General features: G+C 35.2%; 1 protein-coding gene across 5 annotated transcripts in view; it reads right to left on the bottom strand.

Moving 5' to 3' along the window:
• The window catches only part of XRCC4 (X-ray repair cross complementing 4), a 321890-nt gene that overhangs the window by 272073 nt on the left and 24076 nt on the right, over positions 1-25741 (bottom strand). Inside the window, exons 2-4 of one of the 5 annotated variants that reach the window (XM_049867091.1) lie at positions 22781-22874; positions 13733-13882; positions 6112-6287 (exon numbers count right to left, since the gene is read on the bottom strand). In XM_049867091.1, the coding sequence (XP_049723048.1) occupies positions 6112-6287; positions 13733-13882; positions 22781-22826 (372 nt within the window). In that variant the 5' untranslated portion in view covers positions 22827-22874. The other 4 variants (XM_049867107.1, XM_049867097.1, XM_049867102.1 and 1 more) reach the window with 4 other exon arrangements.

Below are 25741 nucleotides of genomic sequence, written 5' to 3'. Positions count from 1 at the left end.
AGATATTGCCCGTTCTTTGAAATTGCCGGCATATTTGAGTCCGTCATTGCAGCTACTGTGCCAATCCATGTCACTGAGGATCTCCCACACCCTCATTGGTCCTCTACCTCACCAAACATGATGTCCTCATTGTGCAAGTGATCCTTCTTGATGACATGTCCAAGGTAAGTGAGTCTGTTATGACCTATTAGGTTTTCACTGGCTAATTTTCAGAAATAGATCACCAGACCTTTCTTCCTAGTCTCCCTTAGTCTGGATGCTCTGCTGAAACCTGTCCAACATGGGTCACAGCAACACACAAGCCACCACAGTAAAACAAACTGACAGATGAGTGGTGACTACGGGTGTATGCACATTTCAAAATTACACGTCCTGTATTAATTCCATCTTAATGAAGCTGTTTTAAAAAAATACCCACAAAAAGACCTGTACATGAATGTAAATAGCTGCTATATTCATATTAACCCACAATTGGAAACCACCCACATATCTATCAGAAAATGAATGTGCTATATCTATACAGTGGAATACTACTCAGCAACCGAAAGGAATGAACTGGTGACACGCAACACATAACGATGACTCTCAAAGACACTATACTAAACAAAGTTACATGCAAGAGTATATACTGTATGGTATGGTTCCATTTATACAAAACACTAACATAGACAAAGGTAATATATAGTGGCCAAAGGGTCGGCAGTTCGAATCCGCCAGGTACTCTTTGGAAACTCTATGGGGCAGTTCTACTCTGTCCTATAGGGTCGCTATGAATTGGAACTGACTTGACGGCACTGGGTTAATACATAGTGATAGAAATCAGTTCAGTGGTTGTCTGGGGCCTCAGGAATAGGCAGCATGGGGAGAAAAGGGGGTGGCTGTAGACTAACTGCAAACAGGTATGATGGAACTCTCTGGAATAATAAAAATTGGACACCTAACATAGTTACAGTTTATTGTATGTAAATTACACCTGAATAAAAAATTATTTAACTTTTTTAAAAAACTGATTTTGGATTCATAAGGCAGAGGCTTGAATTCTACCCTCGGTAACTTACTATCCCATGCTTTCCTGAGCAGCTAACTTATCTTTTCAGCATCTATTTCCTCACCTATAAGCAGTGACGTTACAAAGTCCACGTAATGAAATGAGATAAAACATGTTAAAAGAGATAAATTGTAAAGCAACAAAGCAGATGTTTTTATTAGCACTCAAGAATCCTTTTACAGCCTAGTTTTTGCATGTTACTTTCTACTTCTGTTCTTACAGTAAGTTGTCTCTTTCCTGAACAATCCTGGAGTAACTGAAAAAAGATATAATAGCTTATATACTTTTCTAATAAAAGAAGAATTTTAAGCCAAAGTTGCACAATATGACATAAGAAAAAGAAAATAAATTCTCAAAAACAAAATACTGTAACTAAAAATTAATAATTTTGTTTTTAAAAGTAGTAATTCTAAAGTCCCTTCTATGGCTCAACTAGAAGATAAACACTTTGAGCAGGATTTCTGCACCACTTAATGTTATAGATTTAGTTCCCATATACAAAATGGGTCAGGAAACCATAAAATATTTGATATAAAAATGGCAGACATAGACAAATGCTTTTATCACAGAAATAAAGAATACTATGATTCCTTTTTCAGGCATTGAAACAGCACATTTGCAACCCATACTCCCACAAACCTGAAAGTCCTTACCATTTTTGACAAAGCCTTTGGCAGAGTACCATCATAAATGCTCTGATTCTGATATTTCATCTGGAAGTGACCCTTTGAATTCAGAGTCCCCTAAACCACAGAACACATGGCAACAATACAGGATTTTGGGCTGCTCTTTTTTAAAAAACAATTTAGGCCATTACTTTGGCTAGCTCATTTTACCTCATTTTCATATATCTGAGAAATGTAAGTTAAATGTAGGCAGGCTGCCTGAATTTAGAACAAATTTTTCATTAAAAAAAAAGTGGAAAGATAGTTACAACATATAGTAAGATACAGCCTAGACAATACCTTACTATATGTTGTAAAAAAAAATTAAACTAAAATATTACTGAAATACTTATAATAAAAATACCAGAGAAATAACCTTGCTTCACTAAAAGTGAAACTTGCTGTATAAAAAAATGTTTCTTTCCTGAATGTTAACATGAAGAGACTGTTAATTGTCCCTTAAAATCCACTCTCCTCTTTTTAAACAATAATGGAAATTTCTGGACACAGGATTCAGCTTAAGACCACATTTCACAGATTCCCTTGCAGCTAGGTGTAGCCACGTGAAGAAGTTTTCAACAATGGAATGTGAGCAAAATTAAATGATGCAATTTAGGGTAAAAGCCTTAAAGAGAAGGCACACTTAAAGAGAAGGCACATGCTCTTTACTTTTTCTTCAATTTGATCCTGCAGCCTGGAAGGCGAATATAATAAAGACAGCTAGAGTGGCTATCTTGAACCATGAGATAAAAACTATCTGTTAAGCATGGCAAAGCAACATGAATGAAGCACTCTGGGTCTCTAACATCATAAAGTTATCATATTAACCCAAGACTGTCTACCTGGATTTTCACATTAGATATAGGGTTGGTATGAGTTGGAAGCAACTTGAGGGCAACGGGTTTTTGGTTTCTGTGCTATTCAAGTCACCAAATTTTCAGTCTAAACTGTTCTTACACCAGTATCAGAAGGGTGTAGAGTGAAGAAGAGAAAAAGAATAGAAGAAGACTTTGCTATAATTCCAATAAAGAACCTATGGCCTAATTCTAGCATTTGTTTTGTTTTATTAAAAAGATTTTTATCATGTTTAATTTTGCTTCAATCCTTTCATTAGGATTATTTTTAGAAATGTAAAACTATAGTATGTTAGACCTGTAATGAATTTAAGAAATCACTTAAAAAATTTTACAGATGAGAAAACAGAGGCAAGAGCAAGTTAAACAATTAACCCAAGGTCATTCTTATAAAAAAATTATTAGATCTTTTTAATTTTTTTCTGGCTCATAAATGGAATTTTTTTCCTGAAGAAATAGAACAAGATATAAAAGCTAAAAAGAGAGATGAAGACATTATTAATGAAGATGTACTTTTGATATGACAAAATATATTCTGAAAAATTGGTATAAATTATGAAAGGCAGAGGGAAAAGGGTGACAAACAGTACATGAATGATCTTCCAAGTGGGCGATAGTTCTTATTGTGAAGACATAATAAGCTCTAAATGTGGGCAGCATTGTCTGCTTTCAACCAGAACAATCCACTGCCACCTGAAGAAGACTGGTGCTGAGGCAGGAAGGGTCACACAGGGTCATGCTGTACAGAGAAGAGGTAGTGTCTAGCTGTTCACTGAACATTTATTCCAATGAGATTTCAGTGTAAATAAAAAATATATATTATCTATAACAAAAGCCAACTTAAAGCATAAATGAGTGGTTCTTGAAATTCTGGGGGTCACGACCTCAAAAGCTCACGAGAGCTATGAACCCATACCTCCCCAAAAATGTATAGAAACATGAACACACAAAATTATACATTTAAAATTGTTAACTGAATTAGAAATTGACATTTCTTTTACTCAGACAAAATATAAAAATTTTTCAAAAAAAATAAGTCTTTCTGAATAGAAAAATTAGTGGTTACTTTCTCTAAAAAGAAAAAATCTGGTACAAATGAAATTTTAAACAATTCTTGTTTGAATTGAATATTCAAAAGATTAAAATTACGCAGCAATCTCCAACACGGAATGAGAGACATAAAATTCAGTGAACTGATGGCAACAAATCCCTAAAAACCTTGACTCTTAATAGGAGGTATGAACCTAACAGCCAATGGACTTAGAACTCACGGAGTAATCTATGTCAATGAACAACAGAATTCACTACAACTTTTTGAGTTGAGTCCATGTTCATTCATTTCCTTTCTTCTAAGTTTATGAGGTAATTTTTGGCAACAATCAGATGTCTATGTCATCAAGGAAAGGATTACAAAACTCCTTTTTTAATTATTAGGTCATCCAAACAGGATTAGCCTTAAAAAATGTTCTGCCATGTTTCCAAATCTACGAATTTTTGCCAGCAGATGAATTTACAAGATACTGTCACTCTTAAATTCAGTGTACTGAAGTACCTCCTCCAGCACTAGAAGCTTTCCACAGCAGCCTGACCAAATGAATTTATTTTTCAGCTGTATCAATACTGCTGATGACAGCGCCTTAAACTGAAAGTTTTACCTCATTCACATATCCAAAAATATATTTCAAGAAAGCCAAACCATGAATAAACTCCTCCTAGTCAAACTGTTCTGAGAGTAGCCTTTTCATTTTCTTATAAATAAATGAATAAATAGGGAGACAGCTATCAAAACAACAATGCAGTGATTTAAGATGCATCCTTCAGGGAACCAACACTTCTGCATTACTAGAATCCTTTATTCTGTTTCAAATTCTTGAGAAAACCTGGTGAAAATATAGTGGTTCAAGGTCTTGGCTCTGATAAAGTTGACAGTTTCGGGGTAGTAAGTAAGACATCTTTCAGTTGTTAATACCAATACATCTCAAGCAAACTGAAAAAAGGCATGAGTCATGAAGACTTAAAGTTCTTTCTTCACAGAAGCAGCAAAATCAGAGGTATTGCCAAGGATGGCAAGTACTCAATTTATGCTGAGTTTACCAAACCTCCCCTTTCACCACATCAAAGACACTAAAAGTCTTTCAGGTTTCCAAAATATACCTAGTAAATTTGGAATTTGTTATGCATCAGTGTATGCAAAATAGATGAAAACCAAAAACTGGCAGCACTAAAATAATGGTAGTCATTATATACAAATGCTTGTTGACGGGGAAATAGCATTACTCCCAATTTGACAATAATCTGCTTCAAAATACTAGAAGAAAGTCAGCAATACTAGAGTATATAATATCGTCTCACTGAGCTGGGCTACAGGAAAGAATATTTGCTATAAATAACAAAATTTTAGCAGCCAGTTCAAACTTTCTTATTTAACCTACTTAAAGCGATCATTTTAAGAACCTTAGCACATTGAAACGCACATAAATTTATAGCCACTTAGAGAAAGTATACATCTTCTAAACGGAAATAATTACTGAAGCCAGCAATTCTACATTAGTCGCGACGTGGTAAAATATATTTGAAATAATAATTCCAATTACTTCTTCAAATATTTCTCTCATCAGTAATATCCTTTTAATCATTCTGAATTAATGAGATTTTTTAAAGAATCATTTTAATTCAATTTAACTCCAATACACATTGTCAATAACTGTCTCTAAACTTAACGTATTAAAGACTTCCCTTTCTTCTACTACAGATCTCATATCTGATTAATAAACCACTGGCAAAAAAAAAAAAAAAGTATCTAATTAACCCATCAACTTAGATAAAACATACAGATAATAAATATAATACTTTTAATAAATACACCACCTGCCTTAGTCTGAATTGGTACAGGAACTGAACAGGATGCGTAGCGGATACCATTGTCTATAAAGCAAACAAGCTTTGGAATATAGGAGCTGAAAGTGATTTCTTCCTCTTTTAAAATTTCTAAGTCTTACGATATAAACACAATTTCTTTACTTCCTAATAAGTTACAACATTTTACTACACTTAAATTTCTATATTATAATTTAAATATACATTCTACGGAAGAAGAAAATAAGTCATAATTACTACATTATAATTTAAAATATACACTCTACAGAAGAAAAAAATAATTCAAAGGTAAATACGTATTTTCTATCTGAAAATCAGTATTTCCTCAAACTTATTTCAATAGGCCCTGCTCAATGACGTAAAAATTTTGACCTCATTTTCAAAACTGCTCATTCATGTAATTATCTCTATAATACTTAACAATATTTTTAAAGTCTTACAAACTAAATACATTTTCCAGTAATTACCTTTCACAATTCATTGATACAAAGCACTTAATGACTTTAACTTTGAAGCATTCTTCCAACTTAGAAGCCAAGTGCTTTTCTAAACTTTCATTTCTGGGTATTATGGATATAATATTCTAGTTACTTACATATTAAACATAATTCTTCAATAAACACTCTGACACTTTACCACTTGTAACATTATGGAAAGTTTTACTTACTGAAACATTTTTCAGGTTTTTCTCAAAGGAGAAATGACTAGACTCTTTAGAAAAATTAAACTTGTATGCGTCAGCTGGTCCTGCTCCTGACACCAATGCTTTTCTCAGCTCATCAACATATTTCTCTTTTTCCATTGCCATGTCATCGGCTTCTCGGGAAATCTCTGATGCAGAAACTAATGAGAAACATTAATAAAAGTTTTGAAATGAAAAATAAATTTCAAAACATGGGAAAATATTTGTTTACCTGTTGCTACTAATTTACCACTTACATAAAGTAAAATCAACTCCTACCCTACATATTTTAAAACCGAATTATACCTTTTAACCAAACCAGCAATTTTTGTGAGAAGCATTAATTTAATTTCAAATCTCATCTGAAAAGGATTAGAATTCTGGTATTTTTCTCTGTCCTCAGATCCAATACATGCAATGTAAATTACTAGAGAAACTCTCATTTTGTATACTTACTCATAGACCATGGCCAGATAAATTACTCCCTATAACGATTAGTAAGCACAGTATTTTATATCATTATCCTTTGTCTCAATTATAAAACAGATTAAACAGTCAATACTCTATTTCTCACTCACTTGAGCAGAGTCAAGTTAAACTAAAAGTGTTCATTGTTATCTCATTATGTGCAGACAACAGAAAATGGGATAAACAGATAAAGGGAGGCAAACAGGAAGGAAAGGGAAGGGAATTCATATTTATGGAGTGCCTCCTCTACCACACAAAATATACTATACACCTGGCTTCCAGCTCTCTTATGCAGGTGTATTTACGCTGATGTTTTACCCATTCACCAAAATTTTTATTTCAATAATTATAATTTTCAATTCGAGATACTCTCTTCATTCCTTTTTCATAATATCCAGTTACTACCTTCTTGTTGTTGTTAGATGCCACCGAGTTGCTTCTGACTCATAGCAACACATAGCATGACAGAATGAAATGCTGCCTGGTCCTATGTCATCCTCACAGTTGTTGTTATGCTTGAGCCCATTGCTGCAGCCACTTTGTCAATCCATGTCGCCGAGAGTCTTTCTGTTTTTTTGCTGATCCTCTACTTTACCAAGCATGATGTCCTTCTCCAGGGACTAGTCTATCCTGATAACATGCCAAAGTACATGAGATGAAGTCTAATCATCCTTGTTTCTAAGGAGCATTCTGGTTCTACTTCTCCCAAGACAGATTTGTTCCTTCTTCTGGCATTACATGGAATATTCATTATTCTTCACCAACACCATAATTCAAAGGCGTCAATTCTTCTTTGCTCTTTGTCTTAGTCATCTAGTGCTGCTATAACAGAAGTTCCACAAGTGGATGGCTTTAACAAAGAGAAATTTATTTTCTCACAGTCTAGTAGCCTAGAAGCCCATCAGCGCTAGGGGAAGGCTTTCTCTGTCTGTTGGCTCTGGAGGAAGGTCCTTGTCATCAGTCTTCCCCTGGACTAGGAGCTTCTCTGTGCAGGAACCCCAGGTCCAAAGGACACGCTCTGCTCCTGACACTGCTTTCTTGGTGGCATGTCTCTCTGCTAGCTTCTCTCTTTTATATTCCAAGACTGGCTTAAGACACTATCTAATTTTGTAGATCTCATCAATATAACTGTCCCTAATCCATCTCATTAACATCATAGTGATAGGATTTATGACACATAGGGAAATCATGCCAGAAGACAAAAAGGTAGACAATCACACAATACTGGGAATCATGACCTAGCCAAGTTGACAGATATTTTTGAGGGACACAATTCAATCCATGACAGTTCTTCCTTATTCACTGTCCAGTTTTCAGATACATATAACATGATTGAAAACACTATGGCTTGGGTCAAGCGTACCTTAGTTCTCAAAGGGGCATTTTTGCTTCTGAACACTTTAAAGAGGTCTTTTGCAGCACATTTGCCCAATCCAATATGTAGTTTGATTTCTTGACTGCTGCTTCCATGGGCATTAACTGTAGATCCAAGTAAAAAGAAATCCTTGACAACTTCAATCTTTTCTCCATTTATCATGATATTGCTTATTGTCCAGTTGAGGATTTTTGTTTTCTTTAGGATGAGATACAATCCATACTGAAGGCTGTAGTATTTGATCTTCATCAGTAAGTGCTTCAAGTTCTCTCCACTTTCAGCAAACAGGGTTGTGTCATCTGCATATCCTAAGTTGTTAATGAGTCTTCCTCCAATCCTTATGCCCCATTCTTCTTCATACAGTCCAGCTTCTCAGAATATTTGCTCAGATTACAGATTGAATAAGTATGGTGAAAGGATACAACCCTGATGCACACTTTTCTTGATTTTAAACCACACAATATGCCCTTGTTCTGTTTGAATGACTATCTCTTGGTCTATGTGCAGGTTCCCCATGAGCACAATTGAGTGTTCTGGAATACCTGTTATTTTCAATGTTATTCATAATTTGTTATCATTCACACAATCAAATGCCTTTGCATAGTCAATAAAACACAGGTAAACGTCTTTCTGGTACTCTCTGCTTTCAGTCAGTATTCATCTGACATCAGCAATGATGTCCATGTCTTCTTCTTAAATTGGCTTAAACTTCCGGCAGTTTTCTGTCAATGAACTGCCGCAACTGCTTTAGAATAATCTTTCCTTAGAGGCCTGCAACCTCAACATTCTACCTCACTCAAGAATTACAATCACAGTCATTTAGACGTATACCTAGTTCAGATAATTCATGAATAGACAGTTAAGCTTTAGCTCCTATTAACCACTTTGGTTTTCAAATACTTCTTTGTACATGACACACGGCAATTTCCCCTTCTTATATTTAAAAGAGGCCACTTATCTGTTTATTGACTTTTAAAATTACAAGATTTCATCTAACATTTATTTGGATTGTGTATGTGTGCTTGGGTGGTTTCCTGCGTCAACTCAGTCTGCTACAGGATGGCAGGCCCATATGGTTCTTAAAAAAAAAAAAACACCCTGTTATTGTCAAGGCGATTCCAACTCATAGCGAACCTATAATTCTATACTTATATAATTACTGGCTATATTTATCTGTCTTATTTTCATAAGTTTGAAAGACAGATATTATTTTAATATTATAAATGAGAAAATTGAGGCTCAGAGAGATCAAGTGATGGTCTAGGGTCATGAAATAGGTAAGTGGTGAGTTGGGATTCATACCTATGTCTCTCTGGGTATTTTGTTTTTAAGTGAGGCAGAAGCACGGGACATTGTATAAGTTATTTTCTTCCATAATTTTGAAGAACATGTTAGAACTGTATTACAGCATACAAGAAAATGTTGATTAAAGAATCCCTAAATATAAAACACACCTTTTCCTAACTCTGGTCTGTGTGTGATCACGTGTCTGGAAGTCCCACGACAGAGAGTCTTGGAAGGTATCCATATAATCTGCGAGATCAATCTTTGGTAATAAATTTTTTTTTTTTTTTTTTTGATAATGAGTCTCAATATATCATTTTAACATAGGTAAGAATAAAAATACCACATATTCTTATGTGATTTTACAGCTTCTAAAGCACATTCACATATTTTCTCTTTCTACAAGCAGATGCATGTTTAAGATGAATACTACCAAATCTACTGACTTTTCAAATACCTTAATAGTTCTTCCAAAAAAAAAAAGTTAAAAGAAGAAGACAAATGCTTCCTATCTAAGGAATAATTTCACGTTTTGTGAGTGAATTATTTTGAAGAATTAGTAATGCCTGGGGAGAGCAATTACTTCACAGAGAAAAAAGAAATGAATCTGTAGAAGTCATTTAATACAGCCACAAAAAAACCTAAAAGAAATACTTAAAAACAGAAAAAAAGATCTATTGATAAAATATCCTAGTGAAAACAATTCTAAATTTCATTAAAATGAAAATATACCTATTTGAAAATACTTAATAGAATGTTTTCACTCAATTCATTAAAAAATACTTAATAAGCATCTACCACGTGCCAGGCACAATACTAGGCACCTGAGATAGAACAGTGAAAAGACAAAATTTCCAGCCCTTATGGAGATTACATTCATGTGCCCCATGTTATAGTATTACTCTAGGAGTCCCTGGGCGGCACAAATAGTTAAGTGCTTGACTACAAAATGGAGGATTGGCAGTTTGAACCTATCCAGAGGCATTTCAGAAGACAGGGCTGGCAATCTGCCTCCAAAAGCCTTGAAAGCCCAATGGAGCAGCAATACTCTGCACACATGGGGTCACAACAAGGTGAAATCGACTTGATGGCAACTTAAAACAACTACCTACGAATGCTATGCCTATTATGAAATGTTTCATTTTACAGAACTAGAAAACATATGAAAGGAAATCAAGAAAATCATCTTCCTATTTATACTTCCCTTTTTAAAATGTTTAAAAGGCACCACTTTAAAAAAAAAATCACTTGAACATTTCCTAACAAGGGTGAATGTAAAAATATTACTGGATATTTAGAACCTTAATCTTGGAAAAATTACTTGGTCACCAGTTTTGAATTTTGTGTTACATCTGGAAAAAGCACAGCTGTAAGCATTCTATTTCCCAACAACTTCAGAACAAGGAATAAAAGCAATGGAAACAATAAAATTCAACAGGGATATAGCTAAACCACATTACATGGGTATAAGAGGTGAATAGGCCAACATGACCAAAAAACAGGGAACTGTTCTCAGAGAAACAAGAGCCAAGGCAATGTCACTCTAACATTATTTGTGGGTAGATGAACATGCAAGCAAGAAGATTTTTGCTTTGGATTCCATTGCACAACTAACTAAAAGGCTGTAGAGTTTCCTCCAATAATATCCAAAGTTTTTGTCCAAGCTCAAGACACACAGCCTTATCATCCCATAAGGGATTCTGATGGTATCACATCACTGACCCACTCTACTACATCATTTATTAAAAATCCTTTTTCCACTGAGTTCTGTCACACAATTTCTCTACAGGTCACCAAACATCTATATTTAGGACAAATATAATTTGATCTAATTATTTGCTAGTAAAAGAATTAAGAAGGTTTAATTTACTTTTCAACAAACTTACTCCAAAGATGGGTGATGTAAGTTTCTTACTGTCGGTAACAATTCTTATGAAAGTCACATAATTATCATCAATCATTAGCCAACTTTGTGACTGAACCCTGTGATATAACCCTGTAAAATGTGGAGGTGATGATCAATCACATGATAATTAGACCAAAAGTACATTCATTAGATAAAACATTGCTAATGGAAACAAAATCAGTGATTTCAGTGTGTGGGAGATTAAAAGTAACTCCATATCCTTTTAATTTCACTCAAATGAAAAGAGAAAAAAAAAATTACCCAAATTGAAGGTTGCAACAACCAGCAGGCTGTACAAAAAAACAGGATGAGGTATAGGAAGGAAATTCAATTAACTATGTTTCAATTATTTAATTGGTTCAATGTTTTTAATCATGTTATTGTCTATCGGTAAAGTGCTAAATTACGTACTTAACGAGACTTAACTAAACTTGGGAACAAAGTTATATCACTTGGTTTCATATTTTGATCTTGAAATTTAAAATAAGAAAATAAAAATGAATATTGAAAGGTATACAACATATGTAAGATTTAAAACTTTAGTAGATATCTTTGAAAATAAAATGGCCAGATTAAGTGTATTATAAAATTTTCTGTTTGAAAGCCTGTCCAGTACAGGAAGTCAAAATGTTAACAACCCACCAGAGAATACAGAAGTTTGGTATCACATTTTTGTCACACTAAATTCCCACAGCTGGAAAATAAATAGTAAAATACTGTATTTATGGTCAACGTCAACAATAAATAAATATGAAAGGAATTTTCATTCAAAAATATGCTAGGACTAAACTAAAAAGATTAATTTTCTTTTTCTCCTAACTGGTTTTATATATTTGGGGAATCCTCTCATTCTTTCATTCAGAAAATATTCATTGAGCATGTTTGTGCTAAAACCTGGTAGAGACATGTATACAGAGTGGTTTATAAATTAGATGTGTTCCTTGCCCTCAAGGGATCTAATCTAGTGAAACAATAACCACATTAATACTATTAAGAACAATTGCCAATGCATTTTCTACAGCATAAATAAAATGTTCTGTAAATGTTATGTCAACTCAAAACCCGTTAAACCCGTTGCTGTCGAGTTGATTCCTACTCATAGAGACCCTATAGGACACAGTAGAACTGCCCCATAGGGTTTCCAAGGAGCACCTGGTGGATTCAAACTCCTGACCTTTTAAGTCAACTTAAATTTCTGGTTAAAGAAGATTTAAGAGTTAATCGGAACACTCTTTTTCCCAGCCTTTTACTGATAAAAATTCTTAACATATTATTACTGTTCCTAGATTTGGTGAATGAAGTTTATTGATGAGATCAGAATTTAATGTTTTTCTTTGATAATTAAGGCTCTTGAAGCACCTCAAAGTCATCTGTCTGCCATTAATTCTCAATACACAGAATAAGCTATCAACCAATTATAAATATCTAAATTAGAAATACAGTATTCCTTAACAGATAAGCAACCACTTCACCTAAGACCTGGCTCAGGGTTGTGCTATTGGAGCTGTTCTTCTCTTCCAGATGACCAGCATTAACCTATTGCTGTAGTCTTTAACCCTATGCAATCCTATCACCCAAAAACAATAGCTATTGCCATCTGGCTGCTCCTTTGCCACCACACATACACCTAACCTGAAAAACTTCCCTCTACCCCTGCATTGCAACAATCAACCAACATAAGCAATTTCTCTTACATAGAAAATTATGGCTTAAAAACCATAATAAGAATTATAGTCCTTAATTTTACTGTATTATAAGAAAATACAGTAAAAAATAAATTACAGTAAAATACAGTAAAAAATAAATTACAGTAAAATAAAAGTAAATACAGTAAAAAATAAATTACTGTATTATAATTATAAGTCCTTAATTTTACTGTAATCTTAATTGCAACACTGCTTGTTCTCTGTTATAAAAGACAAAAAAACTTGCAAGTATAGATTTAATTTTGACTGTGTGGGATAGCAGAATTTTGTAAAAGAGAAACAAAGTTTCACAATGTATTGCAATTTTAAAGGTTTCATAAAATAATAGCCAAAATCCCATATGTGAGTTTAAACCTTGTATTACAAAATTTTAGGCTCTGAATTCTGTTTTGTTTTCATTATAAACATAGTACATGTTCATTGGGAATGTCTAAGTGTAGAAAGTCAAAAGAAAACCACCACCGCATGAGCCATCACAAACCCTTGGCCTGGACTACCCCCCTTCCCCTGCCTCCTAATACTTTCCTGGGGTCCAGAGGAGACACCGATAAAAAGTCCCATTTACTTTTCTATAAAGAAATCATTTAAAATCTCAGACCAAAAAGTCCAAGTACTTAGACTCAACTGGTAACCAGAATGTCCTGGGGCGCATACTATTTCTTTACCTTATTAAAATTAATTATAGAAAGTGGTATTAAATATTAAAAATGTATGTATACATTAAGTAGCAATAATGAGCAAAAGTAATCACATTAGTTTTATCCAGTATCTATTTTAAAACACTTTAATTTGAAGTATCACCAAGGATTGAAGAATACAAGCATATTATTAAAATTTTACTTAAAAAAAATTTGCTTTTAATATTACCTGTCCCAGTCCACACTGACTGACCATCAGTAAGTATAACATCAAAACCAGATCCTAGTGTCTTCTCCCAAGATACTTGTAGAAAATGAATTATATTGGGTTCCGAAGCAAGACAGATTCTGCTTACTTTTCTCTCCATTCTCTGATCACCTGTTACAGAAGAACAAAATTAACATTTTTTGCAAGAAACTGTGACTATCAATGGTAATGTTTTCTTTACTGGTCTCACAGCTATACAAACCTGCAAGGAAATAAGGAAATAAGTAAACCAAAAACTGTTTAATAGAGTTAGTCAACCACTGACCTCAGTTAAGTCATCCTTTTGTTCAATATTGATTCAAATGTTTTACAGATGAGAAAAGCAGAGGCCCGTATACAGTAAATGAGCCGCTCAAATTCTGTAGCTGAATAAAATACTACCTCCAGCAATATGAAGAGTAAATTTTACCTTTTCTTTTTCCCAAGAGTCAATAGACTCTTTCTCTGGAACAAAAGAAATGATCATGAGAACATGTGCGAGTGGCCTGGGAGTAATCTCATGACTGGAATGTGATTGTAATTAGTGAGGATAAATTTGGTCAAGCGTCTTAGTCTCTGTCTAAAGAAAGACTGGGTGAAATAAAAAGGGAGAGTAAATGCAAAACACAGAATAAGAAAATCTCAGACCCCAAGAGTTCCCAGTGATTCCTTCTCTAAGAAAGGGGTACCCAGGTTCAGTGACTCAAACACTCTAGCCACTGAGACAGGAGCTTTCTTTTAATGGAGATGGGTTGTTATGGAACTATCATGGACCGAGGCCAATAAATACTTCCGCATTTTAAAATGTTGTACTGAAGTATTAAACACGCACAGAAAAGTGTATCTATTACAATACTCTTCAATGAATTTTACAAATTGAACAAACCCACGTATGCAATACCTAGATCCAAAAGCACAACATTACCACTCTGGAACTCATTTTCATACTCTCTTCAAGTCGCTGCCTCCCAAGATAACCACCCTGGTGGTGCAGTGGTTAAGTGTTTAGCTGCTAACCAAAAGGTTGGCAGTTCAAATCCACCATCTGCTCCTTGGAAACCCTATGGGGTAGTTCTACTCTGTCCTATAGGGCTGCTATAAGTCAGAATTGGCTTGATGGCAATGGCTTTTTTTGGTTTTAACTTCTAGCAAAGATCAGAGTGTTGATTGTTTTTGTAATTTTTATAAATTAGGATCATACAGAATGTTCTCTCTTGTGTCCGAATTCCTTTGTTTGAGAGTTTTATCCATATTGTTTCTTATAGCTGTAGATCATCCTAATGGTTGTACAGTATTCCCTTCTATGCAAATAGTACAATTTATTTATCCATTCTTCTACTTGTAGAAAATCAATCATATTGGGTTCAGAAGCAAGATAGATTTGGCTTACTTTTCTCTCCATTCTCTGGTCACCTGCTATAGAAGAACAAAATTAATATTTTTGCAAGAAACTGCATTTGGGTAGTTTTCAAGTTTTGACTACTAAAAATAATGCTGCTATAAACATCCTAGCAAATATCTAAGCATCTCTGTTGGGTATATGACTACAAGTGAAATTGCTGGATCATAGGATATACATATACTCAGTTTCAGTACTATACTGCCAAATACATTTCCAAATGTTTGCACCAATTTATACTCAGTATATGAGAATTCTGGTTGTTCCACATCCTTGCTAACATTTTCCATCATTTTTATTTTAGCCAATTTAGTGGATATGTAATAGCATCGCACTGTGGTTTTAATTCACATTTCTCTGATGAGTAATGATGCTGAGTACATTTCATATACTTATAAAAAAGGCAATCTGAATATCCTATTTCGTGGAACAGCTGTTCATCTTGCCAATGTTTCCCATGGTTCTCTTTTTCTTACTGATTTGTTCTTTATTCTAGTACGTCAATAAAATATATATTATAAAGAATATGTACACAGAGATAAAGATATTGTGAATAGTTACCTTTTCATTCTCACAATTGCATCTTTAGATGAAAAGAAATCCTTAATTTTAGTGAAATAGAATTTATCAATTTTTTAATGTTATAGTGTTTTTTTTTCATTCTGTTTAAGAACTCTTTAGTCACTAAGATGTTCTCCTATATTTAAAATTGTAATCTACCTGGGGTTGATTTTTTTTTTTTTTTTGGTATGGTGTCAGGTAGGACATATTTTTCCCACATGGCTATCCAAATGACCCCATACTATTTATGGAAGACTATCCTTTTCCCAGCCACACTGTAGTGTTACCTTTGTCATAAACCATGTTACTGTGTATGTGTGGATCTGTTTCCAGAACCTTCATTTGGTCCCATTAGTCAGGTTTTCTATCCATATACCAATCTCATACTATGTTAATTGCTATAGATTTTTAATAAGTCTTCATAACTGAGACTGGGCCCATAACACAGAATTTTCTTTTATGGGGTGAGGGTACAAGAACTGCTTATGAAAGGCCATATTTTGCCTCTATAGTATTTACACAAACACACACACAGTGCACAGGCTATTTCTTCTTAAATGTGCCTCAAGAATCTTGATTACATTTAGCTTTGACATAACTTTGTGAAAGAAAAAAACACCACTTAGATTTCCCATAAAACGATAATTACTTTCATTGCTACTTTTTAACATATTTGAAACAAGTGATAATATTCTAATTACAGAGACAAATTTGTTTAATATCCAACATTCCAGATGTCTGTCAGTAACTCATTCTGCCTTCATAATAATAGAAAGAGCTTTAATACCATTAATGTTAAAAAACAAAAAAAAATTGGAAGATCAGATTAGCTTTATGAACATCTTTGAATAGAATTATTCATGTTTCAAATATTTTTCACTTTTCTGATTAACTCTACCTACTCATCACAAAAAGTAAACGATTTTTTTTATTCTATTGTATTGAACTCGAGAATGAAACTCAGACTGCTACATTTGAACCATGTTTAAGCACTTACCATATTAATAGCTCAAATATGGCAACACAATCTTCTTCAAGTATTTTGTGCCTTGGTTCAGAAGTGTTTTCTTTATATCAGCTGAGGCTTCATTCCCTGATAATATACTATTGAAGCCAGTTTTGAAAGCACCTCATTCTCTTACTTACTAAGGTCACCCTCTCGTTAAATACCAAATACAAAATATCTAAGAATAAACCACAGAAACAGAAAAAAAGGATGACTTGGAACATCTTTTAAGATTCAGTAAGGGCAGATCGACCATCTCTTTGTTGTCACCAGCACTGTAAATGGGAATAGTCAGTGATAGTTTTTTGCCTGAAGACTACTTGAAGAAGCGGGGTGGGCCCTCTTCAGAAGGACTGATTGATTAGGGCTATAAGAAAGCCTGTGTTTTGTTTTCAAAGGGCACAATAGGTCACACTAGTATCAGCACCTCTCCCAGCTAGAGCCAAGGATCTAAGACAAGCCTGCAGGTGGAAACAGTTGAGTACCACCCCAAATTTGTACATCAGTAGCTTTATTGAGAGCCCAGAACAGTTGAGAATTGAGAAGCTTATCTTTAGTACTTTGTGTCTTTGATAACTTGGCTTTTCTCTCAGAAAAGAAATAAGTTGTTGGCTGGTATGCCATTGATGTGATCTACATTCTGAACAAATACCATTCACAGTTGCTTCTGAATAAACAAGACGCTTTTCAAATTACTTTACAAAGAATTTTGTATGCCCTTTTGGATGCTGATAAGACACGCTGCAGAAGCCAACACACTTAGGTCAGCTCAAGTTAGTTACAACACTGTATCATTGATAACACCATTTTGAATTTGAGCTTCTTTTATTTTCCTGTATAGTAAGTTATGGCTTCCTTTCAAGCTGTTTGGGCTGCAGGTGTTCTAACTTCTGCAGCTATGCCAGGAAGTTGTACTTACAGATCAGAAAGGGCTAAATGCATGTTTCTAATGAAGCAATTAACTTAAGTGCCCCCTTGTAGAGAAAAGTAGTCGATACCTAAAGTGAGTTCAGAATAAAGATTAGCAAACAGCACATGCTGTTAATAGTCTGTAATTAGATTCCTGATCCCATTATTCTGTGTTACCTTATTTTTTTAAATAAAGGAAAAGAAATTAAATGTAAACTGCAAGCCAAACGTGCTGTGATAGATTTTTTAAAATGTCCTATTGTATTAGAAAAATTAAAGAATAAGAACTGTCTTAGTTTTCTAAAAACCAAAACACCCTAACTGTTGCCTTCGAGTCGATTCTGACTCATAGCAACTCTATGGGACAGAGAGAACTGGCCTATGGGGTTTTCAAAACTGTAATCCACTTGTCTATCAGTCTGTCGTACTGTAGGGGCTTGTGTGTTACTGTGATGCTAGAAGCTATGCCACTGACATTTCAAATATCAGCAGGGTCACTTAAGAGTGGACAGGTTTCAGCTGAGCTTGCAGAATATCACAGACTAGAAGGAAGGACCTGGAGGTATACTTCCGAAAAAACTGGCCAGTGAAAACCTTATGAATAGCAGAAGAACACTGTCTGATATAGTGCCAGAAGACGAGGCCTTCCGTTTGGAAGGCACTCAAAATACAACTAGGGAAGAGCTGCCTACTCAAACTAGAAAAGACCTTAATAACGTGGTTGGAGTAAAGCTTTCGAGGCCTTCATTTGATGAGGTGGCACCACTCAAGATGAGAAGAGACAGCTGCAAACACCCATTAATAAATAATAGAACACAGAATGTGCGAACTATGAATCAAGGAAAGTTGGACATCATCAAAGATGAAATGGAACGCATAAAGGTCGATACCCTGGGCATCGTTAGCTGAAATGGACTGATATTGGCCATTGTGAATCAGACAATCATATGGTCCACTATGTTGGGAATAACAAATTGAAGAGGAATAGCGTCACATTCATCATCAAAAAGAAAATTTCAAGATCTACCCTAAAGTACAATGCTGTCAGTGATAGGATAATATTAATATGCCTACAAGGAATAACAGCTAATAAAACTATATATTCAAATTTGTGTCCCAACCACTAAGGCCAAAGATGAAGAAGCTGAAGATTTTTACCAAGTTCTGCAGTCTGAAATTGACCAAACATGCAATCAAGATGTATTGATTAACTACTGGTGATTGTAATGCAAAAGTGGGAAAAAAAGAAAAAGGATTGGTAGTTGGAAAATATGACCTACCTGATAATAAAGATGCCAGAGATGGCATGATAGAGTTTTGCAAGATCAATGACTTATTCATTGCAAATTCCTTTTTCAACAACATAATACTGCGCCATCACGACTCCTTATAGTTTAATTAGGTAGTATCAACAATTGATACTACTGCATAATTCTGCTCATTTCCAGTCAGCCCCTGGCCTTGTTCTGACTCATCATATGGAGCTTTTCCATCGCCTTTTTCCACAGATGTAGTCAATTTGATTCCCGTGTATTCCATCTGGTGAGGTCCACACGTACAGTCACCATTTATGTTGCTGAAAAATGGTATTTGCAATGAAGAAACTGTTGGTCTTTCAAAATTCTATCATGTATTCTATCTCACAGTTTAAGGGGCTAGAAGTGCGAATTTAGGGTGCTTGCTCTAGGGAAAGGCTTACTCTCTGTAGGTTCTGGAAGAAGGTCCTTGTATCTTTTCAGCTTCAGCTCCTGGGCTATCTTTGTGTGGCTTCGCATCTCTCTTCCCCCATCTCTGCTTCTTCAACTTGCTTATTTAATTTCCTTTATATCTCAAGAGATTGACTCAAGATATACCCTACACGAGTCCTGTCTTGTTAACATAACAGACAACCCATTCCCAAATGGAATTATAACCACAGGCATAGAAATTCGGATTTATAACACATATTTTGGGGGATCACAATTCAATCCATAAGAGGAGCATATTTACTTACTAGATGAAAAGGAAAGAAAGGTTTAAGTGACAAAACACTGGGCTATTTACTTTGGATAAGACAAACATCACTCATAGAATTTGGGAAAACTAAGTGGAAAGAAAAGAACTGTTTTCTTATTTGTCATACATTATTGATGTAGTGGTTGAGTTAGGCTGCTAACGAAAAGGCTGGCAGTTCACATCCACCAGCCGCTCCTTGGAAACCCTATGGGGCAGTTCTACTGTATCCTATAGGGTTGCTATCAGTCAGAACTGACTCAACGGCACCTAAGAACAACAACATTCAATGTTTGTCTTTCTATCAGCATTTCCACACTGAAGATTTTTCACTTCATAATTTACCCTAGCATTTTCATCATTAATAGCACATCGACTTACTTGCTGGTTGATGTTATCTGCCTGACCAAAGGGTAAATTAAGATTTTATTTGAAAAATGACCACAAAATCAATTTACCTTTATATTTTCAAAGCAATTAAAATACAAAAATACCAAAGTAACCTTCTATATTAGAAGTGCTTTCCTGAAATAATGTTTTCAAGTCAGAATTTTCTAAACCCTAAGGGTAAAGAATGTACAGGATTTTTAAATACCTTTCTAATCACATCAGGGTTATCCCCATCCTAACCATGTGGATTCACCTGGTATTTTCCTGGTTTTAGCACTTAAAATTCTATGTCCATGAAAAATTTTCAATCCCAGGCAAACTGGGATGGTTGGTCACCCAAATTAGAGCAAAATACAGGTACAACTGCTGATATAATCTTGTTTGAAAATTTGTAATGTACAGCGAATGTTCAAGGAAACATTAAGTTAACAATCTGATGCTTTAGGAATAAAGCATCAGAACTATAAAATAAACTTTGAAAATCAGAGGTCTCTACCATGGTCTGGGTCCATTCTCAATTACTTCCTATGTCTGTGGAATGCCGGATGCTACCATTCCAGAATCATACTGCTCACTTCCACTGCTTATCTTTTACAAACACCATTAATAATCATTGTGAAGTGAGCCATTTAAGTTTCATTTTCTCCTTTACCTTGCCCTATGAAGTGGGTATTACAAAGTAATAAAATGACCTAACTCCTGCATAAATTTCCCTAGATTCAAAAATGCCTTTAAAATTAGACCCAAAGTTCCAAGACTATGACTCCCTTCCTATTCATCGAACAGCCCCTCTCAATTACAAATAACCTTGACAGAAAGGATGAAAGTATACCTACTATTTTGGAAACTTTCTAAACTTTCACAAGAACACTTTAGCTCTAATTACAGAGTTTCACGTGAGAATGACATTTAACAGAACTGAAGAGCAGAAAACAGATAAGATAGTACCTGAAATATAGCATTAGCTAAACAACAGTCCTTTGTCAATAAGAGCTTGGGTAATTATGATTTCTTCAGTCTTGAAATTTTTTATTCCTCTCTTATATTTTAATTTCAGAAGTGTTTTCACATGAAACACTGTCAGCTAAGTTTACACACAGCCTTGTCTGCTTGAAAAACGCACTGCTCAGAAATGAAATATAATTAAATTATATGGGAAAAGAGCAAGACTTTCACTGTACTTTTACTCCCACTCATAAACCCATGATTTACTTATAACAGTACCCATTTATATGCCTGTTTTCTAATGGCAAACAAGGGGATGGTTGATAAGATTGGGGTTCAAGTGAAATAAGAGTTAATTCTGATAAAATAAAACCTATATCCTCAATTTTTGATACTTCCTGATTCAGCTATAAGGAGTCATGATGGTGCAGTGTGGTTAAGTACCCAGCTGCTTAACAAAAGGTCAGTGGTTTGAACCCATTGGCTGTTCAGCAGGAGGAAGACTTGGCAGTCTGCTTCTGTAAGGATCACAGGCTTTGAAACCCTGTGGGACAGGTTGTACTGCGTCTATAACATCATTATGAGTTGGAATTGACTCGACGGCACACAAAGACAATTCAGCTATACTAAAGCATTTAGGTTGAACCGCATGAATTTGCCAATATTTAACAATTTTTAGCAACAAAAATGGCAATTTCATATGGTTCAAATTATAGTAACAGTCGTAACCAGCACATGAAGACTTACATTCCTAATTAGGTGAGTCATCACGTACTTATTTCCCATGCTGCAGTTTCTGAGTCTAAATCATTTTCAACTACATCACTGAACATATTCTGGACAACTCCACTGGGAGGAAGTTTCAAGGTATAAGAGAAAGATGTCAATTCTGTGTTCCCTTAGATGATGCAATCTCAAACTGAACTCGAACTCAGTACCTGCTAAAACTTAAACCCAGCTCCGTCCTCTTCAGCACAGATATAAATCCTAATATTTCAAAGGGCCATGCAGGCCAAAAATAAGCCCACATATGAGGGATGGGGACTATAGCAAACTGGAGACTGCAAGTGACTATATAAAAGTAGCAGCTGCTATTCAGTGCCAGCAGATTGTGGATAAGAACTGGCTGTTGGTGGCCAGCCATTCTGATTATTCAAGAAACCTATAATTCATATTTTTATGTAGAAGTCGCCTAACTTTTAAATATTGGCTCGTATTTTTTAAAAGACACTGGGATGCCAAACAAAACAGCCTTAGTCCAACTCCTAAGGCCAAAAGTTTTCAACCTTTCAATGGATCTGGAACCAACTTCTTCATCCCCAAACTCTTGAAATAGAGAATCTTGACCTGACAAATCTGATGCTTTCCAATGTCACTGGCTAAAGGGGCCTAGATGGCCTCTCACGACTAAAGTGATTACTGAAATATAGCAAGTCAGGCAGACACTGAACTCCTTCACTTACCTCCACGCTGATCAAATATTGAACACTCGAACAAAAAAGAGGGAGAACAGGAATCCAGCCACCAATACAACAGATGCTTATTTGGCTCCTGCCAGATGCCAGGTACTATGCTAGGTATTGGCTGGGGATACGCACGTAAATAAAAGACATCTCCCCTGATGGCAGAACATTTATAATCTCATGAAAAGAGAGTCAAATAGCACATGTTACAAAATAGCATGATAAGAGCTATAATAGGGTAGGAAAGGGTGACAGGAGAATCAAGATCAGAGGTACACAGACTGAGACAGTCACAGGAGGCTTTTTGGAGGAAGTGACATATAAGACCAGAACTAAAGGATAGGAAGGAGGAATTCTGAACCCACCGTTGTCCCTTTGTTCATGTCCTTCACTCTCCTGAAATATCCACATCCAGCCTATACTTGTCAAAATCTATTCATTCTCTCAAGGCCCAGAAGTCTGGAAAACAAGATTATGATCAGTTTCTAAGGAGCCTAGTTGTCAATCACATTATTCCCCACTGAAAAGAGGGTCTGATTTAGGGAGGATATGAGAATAATCAGCTCTACCCTCTGACCAAAGAGGCCCTGTCTTAGTTACCCAGTGCTGCTATAACACAAATATGACAAATGGATGGCTTTAACAAAGAGAAATTTATTCTCTCACAGGGCGTTAGCTCCAAGGGAAGGCTTTCTTTCTCTCTCTCAGCTCTGGGGGAAGGTCCTTGTTATCAATCTTCCCTTGGGTCTAGGAGCTTCTCAGCACACGGGCCTCAAGTCCAAAGGATGTGCTATGTTCCTCATTCTTCTTGCGTGGTGGAATGAGGTCCCTATCTCTCTGCTTGCTTCCCTCCCCTTTTATCTCTTGGAAGATAAAGGGTGCCGCAGGCCATATCCCAGGGAAACTCCCCTTACTTGGGGTCAGGGATATGGCCTGAGTTAACAATGTTATATCTCACCTTAATCCTCTTTAACATAACCAAATCTTGCCTCATTAACCACAGGCAGAGATTAGGATTTACCAAATACAGGAAAATTACATTAGATCACAAAATGGAAGACAATCACACAATCCTGGGAATGATGGCCTAGCCAAGTTGACACATATTTTTGGAGTACACAATTCAATCGACGACAGGCCCCGAGCTGAATTACTCACACTGAATGACTCCGAAAGGAACTTAAAGTACGTGCCTAGTGACTCAATGAAATAGGATTTTGAGAGCTTCAAAATTCCAGTACCACTCTGTTGGCTTTCCAAGTTTTGGCCTCTATAACATTTGAATGAAGCAAACAATGAAGTTAATCCATATTAGAAGTCAATTATTAACAAGGTATCACAAATGTGGAGGCTGTGTTTCCACAACATGAGATGGTAGTGTCTGGCAACAAAAAGTTACCCGCAAAAGTGGCACTAAGGTCACACAGTTAAGAAAGCACCTCTTTACATGATCCTATTAATCAGAAAGACAAATCAGTGGTCTTTCTATTGCTGTAACTAACTTCATCTTTGAAACTAAATCCTAAAAAGATTGTTGTTGTTATTAGCTGCCATCAAGTCTTCCCCCAATCCATGGTGACCCACGCACAATGGAACAAAAAGCTACCCAATGATCATTTGCGAATTGGACCACTGTTTGTACTGTTGTGATCCATAGGGTTTTCACTGGATGATTTTCAGAAGTAGTCAGGCCTTTCTTCCTGAAAAGATTACTAGAATTCTTCCAAGGATTCTAAAATAGCACTGAATTAAAAACGTTTATCACAATAAAGCACAGTAAGCCATCCGCAATCTTCAAAATCCAGAATTATCAAGAATGATTTTCTCATTAGGGCAAACTTGGAAATGTTAGATGCTTTAGGAAACATATGAAATAACCATTTTTTTAAATCAAAGTCTTCCCCAAAAGAATTAATGAAATGTCTAGTAACAAACCTACAGCTCATCTGTCAGTTTGTCATATTGTGATGGCTTGCGTGTTGCTCTGATGCTGGAAGCTATGCCACCAGTATCTCAAATACCAGCAGGGTCACCCATGGTGGACAGGTTCCAGTGGAGCTTCCAGACTAAGACAGACTAGGAAGAAAGACCTGGTGCTCTATATGTTAAAAAAAAACTGGCCAGTAAAGTCTTATGAATCTCAGTTGAACAGTCTTCCCCAAAAGAACTAATGAAACGTCTAGTAACAAATAAAGCTATTTTGTGCAACAGAAATAAGCTTAATTTTACAATGCAAAACTTAAAAGGCCAATCTGAGAAGCCAACCAAAGTTAAATTAATTTCAAAGTCACTTAATACAGTGAAAAAAAAAAAAAAAAAAGAAACCCGAACTTCCAAGTAAGTTGCAATAGTGAAGTGACATCAATCTGTGGAAAACCAGTTGCAATTAATCCACTCGATCTACCAAACAAACATTCATTAAGAGTGCTATGTACAAACTTCATGTTCTGTAGAGACTCCAGCAGATTTAAAAAAATAATAATGATATCTACCTTCTAGAAACTTTTAATCCAGCTAGGATAATATGACATAATAAACCAAAAAAACAAAAAAAAAACCATTGCTGTAGAGTCGATTCTGACTCATAGTGACCATATATGACAGAGTAGCACTGCCCCACAGTTTCCAAAAAGTGCCTGGTAGATTCAAACTGCTTGCCCTTTGGTTAGCAGCCTTAGCACTTAACCACTACGCCACCAGGGTCTCCATAATAGACATAATAGAGTTCTATAAAATTATAACTAAAATAGAAGGTAGCAGACTATTTTGCTCAAGGGGCGTTAAAGTACAATAAAGTAATGAGAAAGAGATATGTTAAAGATCTATTGATAATATATGAAGCTGCTGCATTTTTCTAATGTAAAAAAAGAATTCAGGACCAAAATAAACAAAAATAAGGGCAATAACAGAATGTTCATATGAGGAACCCAGTGTTAATAAAATATCAAAAAAAAAACACCTAATAAATTCACTCGAAGCAACAATGCAATTCTAATGCCTTGAAAATTACCTTTTATTGACAAGTGAAATGCTATTATTCTATTCAATTCTGCATGCATGAACACTCTACTTTGGCCAAAGTACATGGATGTCCAATGAAGCATAAAAAATACAAAATTCTTTCAAGATATCCACATATATGCCAACTGAAGCGAACAGTTTTTGTTATAACAAAGGATTCTGCTATTTGGTATGTAACCCAGTAATCCAGTGCTGTCCAGTCGATTCCAAATAAATTATTAAATTACTCTATCAAATATGCTATTCAAAAACAAGGTTGTAGTAAGTTTTTTATATATTTTAGTATGACATCTTCTTTAACCAAA

The sequence above is a fragment of the Elephas maximus genome, chromosome 2 (genome assembly GCF_024166365.1).
Source record: "Elephas maximus indicus isolate mEleMax1 chromosome 2, mEleMax1 primary haplotype, whole genome shotgun sequence".
Classification (NCBI taxonomy): domain Eukaryota; kingdom Metazoa; phylum Chordata; class Mammalia; order Proboscidea; family Elephantidae; genus Elephas; species Elephas maximus.
Note: the sequence above shows the minus strand (reverse complement) of the source record. Positions and strands in the feature narration are given on the sequence as shown.